Source organism: Aulonocara stuartgranti, assembly GCF_965226115.1.
Source record: "Aulonocara stuartgranti genome assembly, chromosome: 14".
NCBI classification, from domain to species: Eukaryota; Metazoa; Chordata; class Actinopteri; order Cichliformes; family Cichlidae; genus Aulonocara; species Aulonocara stuartgranti.
The window spans coordinates 798,239-811,415 of record NC_138950.1 but is presented as its reverse complement, the minus strand read 5'-3'; the positions used below and the strand labels follow the sequence as shown (position 1 = coordinate 811,415).

At 43.0% G+C, this 13,177-nt stretch overlaps 2 protein-coding genes across 2 annotated transcripts in view; one reads left to right on the top strand and one right to left on the bottom strand.

The window, feature by feature from the left end:
* LOC309686934 (olfactory receptor 6E1-like) overlaps positions 1-13,177 on the top strand; it is a gene marked incomplete at both ends in the record, with an annotated part of 152,373 nt that overhangs the window by 39,481 nt on the left and 99,715 nt on the right. The gene's annotated exons all lie outside the window — the stretch shown is intronic.
* LOC309721091 (olfactory receptor 51G1-like) lies at positions 5,384-6,298 on the bottom strand (the record flags this gene model as incomplete). Its single annotated transcript, XM_082558446.1, has 1 exon — positions 5,384-6,298. One exon carries the CDS (start codon positions 6,296-6,298, stop codon positions 5,384-5,386), a length of 915 nt encoding a protein of 304 aa, XP_082414572.1.

Below are 13,177 nucleotides of genomic sequence, written 5' to 3'. Positions count from 1 at the left end.
TCAGACTCCACAACAAAGACTCCAGCTGATCAAACACATCCACACATGTACAATAACACTAAGTGCAATACTCTTTCTGGCATCGTTGTATTATACTCAATTGTATTTGTCTATAGTATTTTATTTTTATTTTATTTTATTCTATTGTGTACAGTATCTCATAGATATATTATTCCAGTGTTTTTTCTCTCATTTTTCTATGCAACTTTGCACTGTCCACTGCTGTAACAAAAGAAATTTCCCACACGTGGAACTAATAGAGGTTATCTAATCTTATCTTATCTATCTTATGGATGCTATGATGAGTAATTTACTGCAACAGAAGTTTTCCGACATGTATACAAAAAAAAAAAGAAATATATGCAAAGGTGCACACAAACAACACTTTGTGATTAATAAGTCATGTATTTGGTTTTTGCAGCTTTGATACCTTGTTGTATCTGATAATTTAACAAAAAGATGTTAAAAAAAATTTCTGCGTCCATGAAATAAGGCCAAACTGGAGCCATCATATTTGGCACTTTTTAAAAATAAAGACTGAACTGCTTATTTGCTCATGAACCTTTTTTGTTCTCCGCTCTGTTAAAAATCAGCTAAATCGAGAAGCAATCATACAGCTGCCATCAGACAAAGTTGATTAATTTCCCCTGATTTGATGACATAATCATCATCGCATAACTAAGTGATGCTTTTCTTCACACTTCACTGTCACACCTGATTTTAAGGTTCCCACTCACCAAATTCTAGTTTAACCCTGATGAAAACCTAGATGAGGCCCCCCCACACTCCCTAGCAGATCGTTACATGGAGAAACCTTTGGAATACAAGCGCGCTGATCCACACAGGTATGCACACAGGTGTTCACTGCTCGTAGACCCAAATTACACCTTTCTTGGCCGCTACTTCGAAGCACATCTGTCCTGCGTGCTGCACAACAACATTGAATATTTAGTATTTACTGCTGTTTACACTTAGCTAGATTAATGCGATGGTGTTGTGTTTAGTATGTTGCTTTGTTTGGTTTTTTTGGTTTTTTTGCTTGTTGTCTATTCTTCTCTCAACAGGTGATCCAGGAGATTTTTATTTTTTTTCTCCCCCCCTTTCTCACTGTCCCTCTCCCCTTCTGTTTTTCCTTTCCTTCCTCTTTCTTTCTCCCTTTCCTATCCCTCACTCATGTCTGTCCCGTCTGTAACATCTGAAAATAAAATATAATAAATAATAAAAACAAAGATCGACCAAATGGACCAATACGGCAATGCCACGATGATCCATTTGGCAAAGTAAATCCATTGGGTATCCTTGTTGGTCTTCAGACAACAATTCTGACGGCTAAAGAACCAAATGGGACAGGCGGAAAGAAAAAAAAAGAAAACCAAGATGATCCAAGATGGCAGCGGCTCACAGCTCCTCCCATTTGGTGCTTTGTTTTGGGGTTCGTTTGTTTTTTGTTATCATGATAATGTCAGTAATCGTGTGTTGCGAAGAGACTACTGTTTTTCAGCAACACAGCACTGGAACCAGTCACATTTCCATATATTGTCTCTTTGCTGCTGAAAAGCCGTCTTCATTTCTGGACACATTGATGCAAGCAGCCACAAATAACAGGACCCGATGTGCCATTCAGCAGTGAACATCAGCGCCCATCCAAAGGTTTCTTGCTGTTTTTCCTTCCAACTGTTGCCATGTGTTTGCTCACAACCTGTTCTTAAAAAAAGTAGCACTGACCAAAATGACCCTGCAAACTATAGGCCGATTTCCTTCCTACCCAACTTCCTTTCTTGGGTAAAACAAGAAAACAGTCCTTTTGCAACTACGGGCCCATCTAGATGCAAATAGCATCACTGATAAATTCCAGTCTGGGTTCAAACATGTCATAGTACAGAAACGGCATTGTTGAGAGTTTTCAGTGATCTCCTTTTAATCACTGATTCAGGGCACTCAGCGGTTTTAGTTTTATTGGATTTGTCCTCAGCGTTTGATTTAGTGGACTCCAATATCCTTTTAACGAGGCTAGAACACATGGTAGGCATTAAGGGTACTGCTCTTAGTTGGTCTAAATCGTACCTTTCTGAAAGGTCCTTCGCTGTTACGATGGGAAATTACTCTTCCTCTGTTGCCCCCTTTTCCTGTGGTGTGCCCCAAGGGGCTGTGTTGGGCCCTATGTTGTTTTCTTTTATTTGTTACCTCTAGGTCGCATCTTTGAAAAATATAAAATTTCCTTCCATTGTTACGCAGATGATATTCAAATTTACTTTCATCTGACTGAGGATGTCTTACTGTCGCTAAGATAAGATAAGATAAGATAAGATAAGATAAGATAGAACTTTATTAATCCCTCGGGTGGGTTCCTCTGGGAAATTCGACTTCCAAAAAAAAAAGCACAGCAACGACCGAAGTTACAGTTACAGAATTGTTATATATATATATATATATATATATATATATATATATATATATATGGTCCCCGTGGTAATCGGAGCACTAGGTGCGGTGACTCCCAAGCTAGGCGAGTGGCTCCAGCAGATCCCGGGAATAACATCGGAGATCTCTGTCCAGAAGAGCGCAGTCCTGGGAACAGCTAAGATACTGCGCAGGACCCTCAAGCTCCCAGGCCTCTGGTAGAGGACCCGAGCTTGAAGGATAAACCGCCCGCAGGGGCGTGCTGGGTGTTTTTATATATACACACACACACACACACATATATAAATACAGAGACAAATATAAATAAAATATACGAAGGGGATAAATAGAATAAATAGGAATAAAAAATAAAAATACAAGTGAATTGCACATTTCAAGTATTGAGTCTATTGCACTGTTGACTATTTACAAAAAGTATTGCACAAGGTATTGCACAGTGAGGTGAAGAGGCACTACAGCTTAGTTGTTCCCCCCTCCTTTGTCCTCCTGTTTCCTGTTTCCCCTCCCTCTCCCCTCCAGAGAGGAGTTAAACAGTCTGATGGCGTGTGGGACGCTGCCTTTTTGATTGTAAGAGAGAAGTTAAGGATTGGTTATTGAGTAACTCACTCATTTTAAATGAAAAGAAAACAGAAATTCTTGTTTTCGACAGCCATATTCCTAGGGACCAACTGACAGGTTCCCTTGGGCAGTTTGCACCTTTCTTTCTGACACTGTAAGCGACCTGGATGTTCTCTTGGACATTTTTTTTTAAACTTGACAAACAAGTCTCCACTGTAGTTAAATCTAGCTTTTACCAATTACACCAAATTGCCAAGGCCAAGCCTTACATACCCTGTAAGGACCTTGAGAAACTTATCCATGCCTTTATTGCCTTTAGATTAGACTACTGTAACTCCCTCTATATTGGCCTCCAATCTACCCTTCTCTGCAGACTGCCTGTTGCCGTGTGGTGCTGTTACTCGCCACACCAGGCGGGGGCATTGTTTGTACTCTGTGATGTTTGTGTTATGTAAGTTTCCAGGTGGAGGCTGACCATTGGTGGAAGATGGAATGAGGCCGGCTACAAATTGGGACCTAACTGGGCCGGCAGCCCCCTCCTACTTCCTGTTTCCAGTGAGCTGTGCATTTGAGTTTTCCGAGATGAGATTGAAAAACGAAGCTTTTCAACACAGTCCTCTCTGGTGACATCTGGTGGCCAAAAATATGAAGCGCAGCTTGAATCCACAAAATAAAACCAACTGCTTCATTATGATTGCTCACTCGACAGAGTGGAGTTCTGTCTGATATTGGGCCGCCGCTGTGTTGCTTTGAACGTCTATTTTGGGGGGTTAAAAAATGTGGTTTATTTGTTTAATAAATAATTATGACCAGTAAACTCTCCTTGTTTAAACATGCACCATGGCGTAGTCTTTCTTTGCTTTTCACTTCTTGATGTTGGTAAATACAATAATTGAAAAATACCACGTTACATATAATATACATATAATAATGTACAACACATTATGGAGTATGCTTCTGCTGTGAGGTCCTGCCTCCATGCACTTATGAAATTAATCGCAAGATGGGTGTATTTATCAATAATATTATATTAGGGAAATTTTCCCAGACATATTTCTGACCTGGGGGTAGAACTGATTGTGAAATGGAAAATGCTTATGAACTTGCGAATTAAAAACATGATGCATTTAAAAGGTAGCCCTTTTTCATTTTTATTTAAGAAGAAAATTAGTTCCACTGTGCGATGGCCGATCTCCTTTTCGTGGAGATAATTTCTTCTGCATTAAGGAAAATCCCTTCACATGGCACAGAGGAGGCTGGAGTACAGAGAAACTGGTAGAGATGCAGTTATACAGTCTACCACACAAACTATCAGCTAAAGAGAATAAATAAATTAAATTGCTGCACATTTGGCAGACTAACATTTTAAGATTAATTAAACAATAAAAAAAATATATTTTTTAATATTAAATGTAACGAGTCAAATGGAAGTTTTTCTAAAGTTATTTGATGATATTTATATTATGAAAAACGGATTTTTGACATTTTGAGTTTTTCCCGTTGTCAGATATAATAAACACGCACAAAACAAAAGCAAACAGCCAGAACACAAAGCTGGAAAACCCACCCGATTGACCTCTCCCCGCCACATTTCTAGGGGAATCTGAGACGGTCTGAAGTCACGTAGAGTAACCAAACTTATCCCTATTATACTATATAATCTGTGTGTGTGTGTGTGTGTGTGTGTGTGTGTGTGATCATAACTCTGGATTTACTGGCCTGTAATTAAAATATAAAAACTTTAAAGTCCGAACTTTCAATGTGGCTGAAACAGAGACTCAGCGGCTGCAGCTTGTTGCTGTGTCAGCTCACATCAGTCATGTGATCTGGAGGTGCAGCGTGTCCGTGGACCACAGAGGGTTAGTAACACTCACCTTCCTTCCATTTCCAGAGTGTAACATCCACCCACCTGTGTAAAATCCGTAATTCCCATGGTGTTCAAAATGTGCTCTGGCACGAACATAAACATCGCTGGCTACTGAAAACAATAAAAAAGCGGTCCTGCTATGGGCTGAACCATTTGTTAATGTTGCAGGGGGGGGACACTATGCAATATATTCAGTTTTAGCATTTATGTTCACTGTTGACTGTAACTACGCTCAAACTGTTAATCTTATTTTAATAAACAACACTGTCATATGCAAAACTGGGGTGGCACTTGCCACCCCATGCCACCCTTCTAGATCCGCCCCTGTGTGTGTGTGTGTGTGTGTGTGTGTGTGTGTGTGTGTGTTTTTATTGCCTGAAAGCTATATTATATTACAGCGTATATATCTGTGGCACACAGGTTCTCTCTGGTGCTTCTCTTCTGTTTTGTTAAATACAAATCAGCTAAACATTAATTCATCTCCACAGGAAGACACTTTCTCATAATTTAACAAACACATTTCAAGGTCAGCTGCTGTCAATCACTCTGTGAAACTTTACTACACCCACATGACATTATAGAGGACAGCACATGTTCATAAACGCCTCTGATCTTTGACATCTGCGTTCCATACAAGATCGGATTCATGAGCGGCTGCATCATGAGAAAATACAGAGACAGGAAGATTCTCAGAGCGGCAGGTAAACCCGTCGTATCGAACCTACTCTGAAATATTTCAAAGCAACAACCACAAGAAAAATTCAAGAGAGACACCAGCTGAGGCGTGCAGGTGGTCAGGCTTTTTTGTCTCGTCTGTTTGGATCCATAAAAACACACTTTGAGGATTTTCATGTAAGAAAACAAGATGATAAGTGTGGGGACTATGATGGTCATAATAATGTCAAAAATCCCATAAACATTATTCACCTTTGTGCTAGAACAAGCCAGCCTAACCACCAGGTAATTCTGACAATACAAACTGTTTAAGACGTTTCCACACAGCCTGAGACGCAGGTTTAAGGACAAAGCAATAAGAAATTTCGCTAAAGAGTACGCCCACATCACCATAATCAGAACAGCTGTATTGTTAGATGTCATTTGGGTGTTATATTGTAGAGGACAACAAATAGCGAGGTATCTGTCATAAGACATGACGGCTAAGTTTGAAACTTCAATGCTTCCATAAGTGTGAATGCAGAAGATCTGCAGGAAGCAGAGAGGAGCAGAAACAGTGTGAACATCAGAGAGGATCTGAAGCAGGAGGAACGGAAACAGCCCTGTACTACCATACAGCCCATTCACAAACAGGCTGCACAGAAACATGTACATAGGTTCATGTAAGCTTCTGTTCACACAGATAACCACAATCAGAGACGTGTTGGCAGCAATGATCAGGATGTATAATATTACAGTTAATGAGAAATAGAAGAATTTTAAACTTCCAACATTCATAAAACCTCCAAGAATGAAATAAGACAGAGGAGGCGTGGTTACATTTAACATAGCTCACAAAGTACAAATGTCCCAAATATGTCATGTGCACAGTTGTTGTGTCTGATCTAACAAACACTGCAGCTCACCTGTTCACCTGTGACAACACAGTCACCTGTGCAGCCTTTTTATACCTTCTCAGCACAAATCCGCCTTCGTCGCTCCATGTGACGGACTAACGAGTTCAGTGATTGACGGGAAGGTTCGGATTTGTTTTGTTTTGCGTCTGTGTGGTTCAGTGTAACAGCCTCTGTCTCCTGAGCACTTACCGTCTGGAATTGTTTCAGTTTTCAGAGTGAGCCATCTCGTTGCTTTAATAGCACAGGGTGAGCAGGTGACCAGAAGCCCCGGGTTTGACTCTACCCGAGGCCCTTTGTGTATCTGTCCAGCTTCAGAGGACAACCTCACAGACGCAGCAGTCCTCATGTGAAGCCTGGTTAGTTGTTGCCTCGCTGCATCACGGCTGGGCAGCTTGGAGTTGACGTGACGTCAACAAAGAGCTGTCAGTAAGCAGTCATGTGTCTCACGCTAAACCTGCTCAGACCTACAGATTCTGGCCTTGGCTCAAACTGCACCACTAATTTTGCAAACATGCAGCTGTGGCAACACGTCACTGACGTGCTGATGAAGATGGGCCCACTAAAACAACAGGCCAGGCTCAGCATGAGTCGAAATTTCTGCACTTTTCAGTTGCACATGAACGTTTTCTTGTTTTAAATAAGCTATCACAGGCAAATTCAGCCGGCTTCACACCGACCACTTCCTGCGCAATTTGAGCAGAACATCACAGTTCAGAGGTTCAGAAGAAGAAAACCACTTTTATTCTGCTGTGGGTGTCCTACTGTGGACAAAGGACGACTCATCCTGATCTAGTCTGATAGATCTAAATCTGGGTGTTTCAAGCAGGTGAATAATGAGTGGTAGGTTAGCTGAGCCCAAACCCTAACCTCAGATGGGTCACCTATGACCTGGTCAATAGATTTCATCCTGATACCCAGTGACAGTCAGTGTGCCGCTGCCTGTAAAGGTCTGTGCAGCCCTCTGTGGATATGCCTCCCCAGACCATCAGTGACCCCCCACAAACGATGTTACAACGTTCTCCACAACTTCACCTTCACATCTGTCACATGTGCTCAGAGTGAACCTGCTCTCGTCTGTGGAAAGTTTGGGCACCATTGGTGGACCTGCCAATTATGGTATTCTATGGCTAATGCCTGTCGGGCTCCACGGTGCCGGGCAGTGAGCACAGGGTCCACTAGAGGACGTCGGGGCCTCAGACCCCCCTCGTTAGTCTGTTTCTGATTGTTTGGTCAGAGACATTCACACCAGTGTCCTGCTGGAGGTCTGTAGCTCTGAGGACGCTGTTCCTCCTTACAAAGAGGAGCATTTACCGGTCCTGCTGATGGGTTAAGGGCCTTCTACGGCCCTGTCCACCCATAACTGCCCATCTCTCTGCATGGTCCTGAGACCGTGCTGGGAGACACATCAAACCTTCTAGCAATGGTACGTAGATGCCATCCCTGTCATCAGGTAGTTGGGCTACCTAGCTCTGCAGGGTCCAGGTATGGCCTGAAACTGACTAACATCTCCTTCCAATACTTACCTGAATAGTTCAGACTCAACGCTGTAGTCTGATTAAAGTGTTCTTGTACTTTTTTAGCAGTGTGTTTGGTACCACAGTTTGGCCTGACTTTGATCAAAGTGGGTCGTTTGATTTTATTATTGCGGTCTCTACCTTGCAATATGAAGCACTTGTGAAAAGGTCGGTCATCCCAAGCCTGCTGACAGTCATGCTCACAGTCTTCATGGCGGCGCTTCTGAAAACATGTCAGGTGGTTACCAGACTGATGAACGCCCCAGTCTGGTGCACGTGAACGCTCCCTGTTTTTAACCAAGAATAAACTCAGAAGCTTTCGATCTTATTGTTCCGCTGAGCTGAAATTAAACTGAAACTAATCATTAAAAATTGTTTTAGATTTATGAGTCACCAGTACAGCACACCTTTATCTACCTGAGGTGTCTGACTGCGCCACATATTGTGTTTTTTGTATTTCCTAAAGTATTATAATCTTAAAATGTGACAGAGACCACCTGCTACATGTCAGCTCACGATAGAAAGTGATATGAGTATAGATTACATTTTTTAAAAACGGAACAAAAGTAGAAAGCAGTTTTTATAGTTTTATATATTTATATGTTGTAGAATGCAGTGGATGGTAACGGTACAGAGAGGAAGAGGGTAAGGACCAAACTATTCTTGTGTTACGTTTTTCCTGGACTGTTCATGCGCTCCACTTTGATTTTCAGAAGTTTTACAAAAGATTGAACCTCAGAGTTAAAGTTCATATTAGTTTATTGACCAAAGCAACTAAAATCCATCCTGGGGGGGTCATTACAGAGCGGTCTGAGGGGATGTCGTTATCATCCTGAGCCCTCAGCGGACCACTGAGGCCAGCGCTCAGGTCCGCTCACTCTGATTGGTCGGCTCGGGACCTCTCTGGTCTCTCAGGTTTCCAGCTCTGATTTGCTCCAGAGGGAATTAGAGGAAACTGTAGCTAATGTGAAAATGCCTCAGGGACAAACATGATGACACACTGAAATGACCTTTGACCTCAGGGACTTCATTAACGAGCCACAGTGATAGAGAAACAGTTTAGTCTCTGAGGGGTTTACATTAATCACAAATTTCTCAGGTTCCTGATTTTCAGTGAAACCAGTTTGAATTATAACTTTTTAACCATCAGTAATAAATGTATTAAACTAAGACTTCACATTCATCTAACGCCTGCTGAAGTCACGCACCCTCACATCTAAAGACAATTATACAGGTTCAGAGTTTTCCAGTTAGTCTCGAGGGAAATCGGACTGAAGTTAAACTAGCTTTTCCGGATCAGTCCCTCTGATAGAAAATGGATTCGGATTTTCACTCCTCCAGGAACCCAAATACTTTAATACACAACTGTAGGATTTAAGCCACACACCTGATTAAATGAAGTTAAAAGATCAACCAAAGATAGTTTGAAGGCCTCCTGCATCTTTGACTAACCCTGAGTTTTCAGTTCCATTAAAGCTGATCAGAGCATGAATGGACCACGTTTCATCGTGTGAACAATCTGAGTGTGAAGACCACTTTCAGGCTGTCTGGGGGTTCGAAAACTCACTTTTTAAACCACTGTAGTCCACTTTAAAACGTTCACATTGACGGCGTCCTTGGACGAATTTGTGACATTTGTTTTCAAAACTAGCTCAATATTTCTGCATTTTTACATGCGAATAAAAAGATCTGACCAATCAGAACGCTGCATTTGGTACAAGTCTGTTAACATGCACATGTACTGAATATTTAGTGAGACGGAAACATTGAAATACTCCTGTTTCCCTCAGACTCACAGCTGGCTACTGCTCCGGGTCGGTTGACTGTCTGAAATCATCCTTCTGCCTCCTCAGATGTGGTCCCAACTCTGCACACAGAACTCGAGCCCACTGACATCCTGAAACATGGACCAAAGCTTCGGCCATCAAACCAGGAAACCCTCCCTGCTGCTGCTGCTCCTGAGAATCGGATGAACCAGAATCTCAGTTTCTGCCTGTTCAGAAACGTCAGGAATGATGAACACCTCATGTCCATTGATGAACACAACAATGGACATAAGGAGCTTCTTTCACAGAAAAAACTCAGATGTTATTTTATATATTAAGCTTTGTATGTTGTTCAGTATATTTCTATGAAAACAAGAGGAACTTCAACACACAGCAGGATATTCACAGCTGAACCAGATATTTACACTTTATGGAAAACTCAAGAACATTGTTTTACTGTACAACATCAATTTAGAGTCAACTTGTTTTGTTTTGGATAAATAAATATTGAAATGTCTTTTGAATTAGTTAAATGTCAGAATAAAGAGAGACAGAGCTTCTATTTTTATCACTTTCATCAAATGTAGGAGTACATGTACACTAAGTTTATTGTAAATTAATAAGAAACTGCAGACGATTCCATTCTGAGCTGAAGAAGCTTCTGATTGGTTCGTAGAGTCCATGTGAGTAAACTGGTGGCACAGCTGTGGATGCATATAAGGCAAAACACAGAGCCTGTTTCTGTGACATGGGAACATCAAGAGATGTCAACCAAACACCAGGAACAGAACTGTGGAGCTCCATAAGTGTGGCTCAAGTTTGAATACAATTTGGTGCCATTTACAAGAAATACAGACAGTTTCTCTCTTTACTCTTAAAGTTAGGGTTAGAGAGAGAGAGAGAGAGAGAGAGAGAGAGAGAGAGAGAGAGAGAGAGTTACGTGGAGGCAAAGGTCCGAAGGAGACAGCAACACTGGACAACCACAATCAATGAAGGAGGAAGACAACAGGCAGGATTTATTGGTTGCTTGCCTCGATAGTCAAACTTAACAAAAGAAAGGAGGTGGGGGAGGAGGACTGGGCGGTTGATCCAAATCAAAGAAATTAATAAAACAAACAGAGGTCAATAGCTTCCAGGGCCTAACTGAAACAAAAAATGCAAAACAAAAGGCCTACCTAGCTACTACAAAAGGTCAGTGAAAACAAGAGTGGCATCAACCGCATAACCTAGTGTGACGAACAGTTTAAAACCTGCAATCAGTGTACAGGGTACCCCAGCTTACCTGTCCAGCCTCCCACCACACACAATACAAAGAAGCCTGTTCATGTGTTTGTCATAAAGCAGAAGCCAGCAGCCACCAGCTGGCCAGGGAGCGGCTCATTTGTAGTGATCCTCGGAGAGTGATTGGCCACCTGTGCCCAGACCAGCCAATAGACACATGCCAATCAACTTTGAACTGGCCAATAGGTGGAGGCCTGACACCTTAAAGATAAAAAGTACACCAAAAGAAAAGCCTCATCCTTTCCAGGGATCCCAGAACACTGTGAATCCAGAGCGAGACTTTATCCTGCACTCAGAGCAAAGCCAAAGATGTTTGCAGTCACTATCGTCTCTTACATCGTAATTTACAGTTACACAATGAAACTGTGTGATCGTTATGAGCTTTCAACATGGACACACAACACATAAATATACACAACAGGCAGGTTTATGTGATGTAAGGCGGGCATTATAGGGGAGGAGCTGGTGTTTGTGGTGCTGTACCGCCTTTCAGCTGGAGGGACAAACTGTTTATCACTGGTGGAGCACACAACGCTGCAGCTGGCCTTTTCCTGGCCACGTCCAGCATTTACTGAGCCCAGACCTGAGAGACAAGTTCCCACAATCCCTCTGTGCTACAAAACACTTCCTGTCAGAAGTGGGATTTAAACCCACACCTCCAGGGGAGACTGGAACCTGAACAGAGCAACTTAGACTAAGACTGATCGCAGAGGCCCGGACTTGGTTTTGCTGGTGGCCCACCTGTGGGCTCCTACAGGGAAGAATTCAGCACAACACAAAAGTCGAGAAGATGTTGGTCCCACTACTGTGTTTGTTCTGAGAGCTGGGTCAGAACCTCATCCCTCTATCCAGTGAGAGCAGTACTCCACAAATACAATGAGGTAAACAACGCTACCACCCAGGCATCACTCTGACCAGTGTTTCTCTGTGAATGTCGCATTCCCGTGGCAGCGTGCTCGCTGCTCACTCAGATTAGAAGTTTTCTTCCCATGCAGAGTGTACAGCAGACGCTTATGTTTGTCTCACTTTTTACAGAATCAAACTCAAAGTAATGTGAGTACTTACAAGCTTTAAATGCTGCACAGTTGTACTCTCTCCATATTATCCATTGTTGAGGTACACCCATCTGTTACCACTAAAGTCACACGCACTCATGTCATTGTCATGAGACACTCTCACACATAAAATCATGGTTTAATAACGCAGTAACGCAGCGTGCTTACTGGAAAGTAACTTTAATTTGATTAATTTTTGTAATAGTAATCCCTTATTTTACTCATTACTTGTAATGCCCCTCCCTCATCCTGGTCATGGTGGACAGATGCCCCTCCCTCATCCTGGTCATGGTGGATGGATGCCCCTCCCTCATCCTGGTCATGGTGGATGGATGCCCCTCCCTCATCACAGTCATGGTGGATGGATGCCCCTCCCTCATCCTGGTCATGGTGGATGGATGCCCCTCCCTCATCACAGTCATGGTGGATGGATGCCCCTCCCTCATCCTGGTCATGGTGGACAGATGCCCCTCCCTCATCCTGGTCATGGTGGATGGATGCCCCTCCCTCATCACAGTCATGGTGGATGGATGCCCCTCCCTCATCCTGGTCATGGTGGATGGATGCCCCTCCCTCATCACAGTCATGGTGGATGGATGCCCCTCCCTCATCCTGGTCATGGTGGACAGATGCCCCTCCCTCATCCTGGTCATGGTGGATGGATGCCCCTCCCTCATCACAGTCATGGTGGACAGATGCCCCTCCCTCATCCTGGTCATGGTGGATGGATGCCCCTCCCTCATCACAGTCATGGTGGATGGATGCCCCTCCCTCATCCTGGTCATGGTGGACAGATGCCCCTCCCTCATCCTGGTCATGGTGGATGGATGCCCCTCCCTCATCACAGTCATGGTGGATGGATGCCCCTCCCTGACTGTGATTATGGCTGATGGATGCGTCTCCCTGATTGTGGTCATGGTTAGGATGTGTCTGAGTACAGAATGACCGCTCAGGTCTTATAAACTCTGCTTTAAACGTTTTTGCCCGTCTTGAATTAAGACGGGCAAAGCCTTCCTCGGCTGTGGTAATGATGATAAAACTGAACTTGACACTGTGAAGGTGATGTACATGTGTGTCTTCTCTCAAAATGCAGCTGCTGTTGTGGACAAACGAGCTGAGCCTAGGTTTGCCAGCACTTATCAGC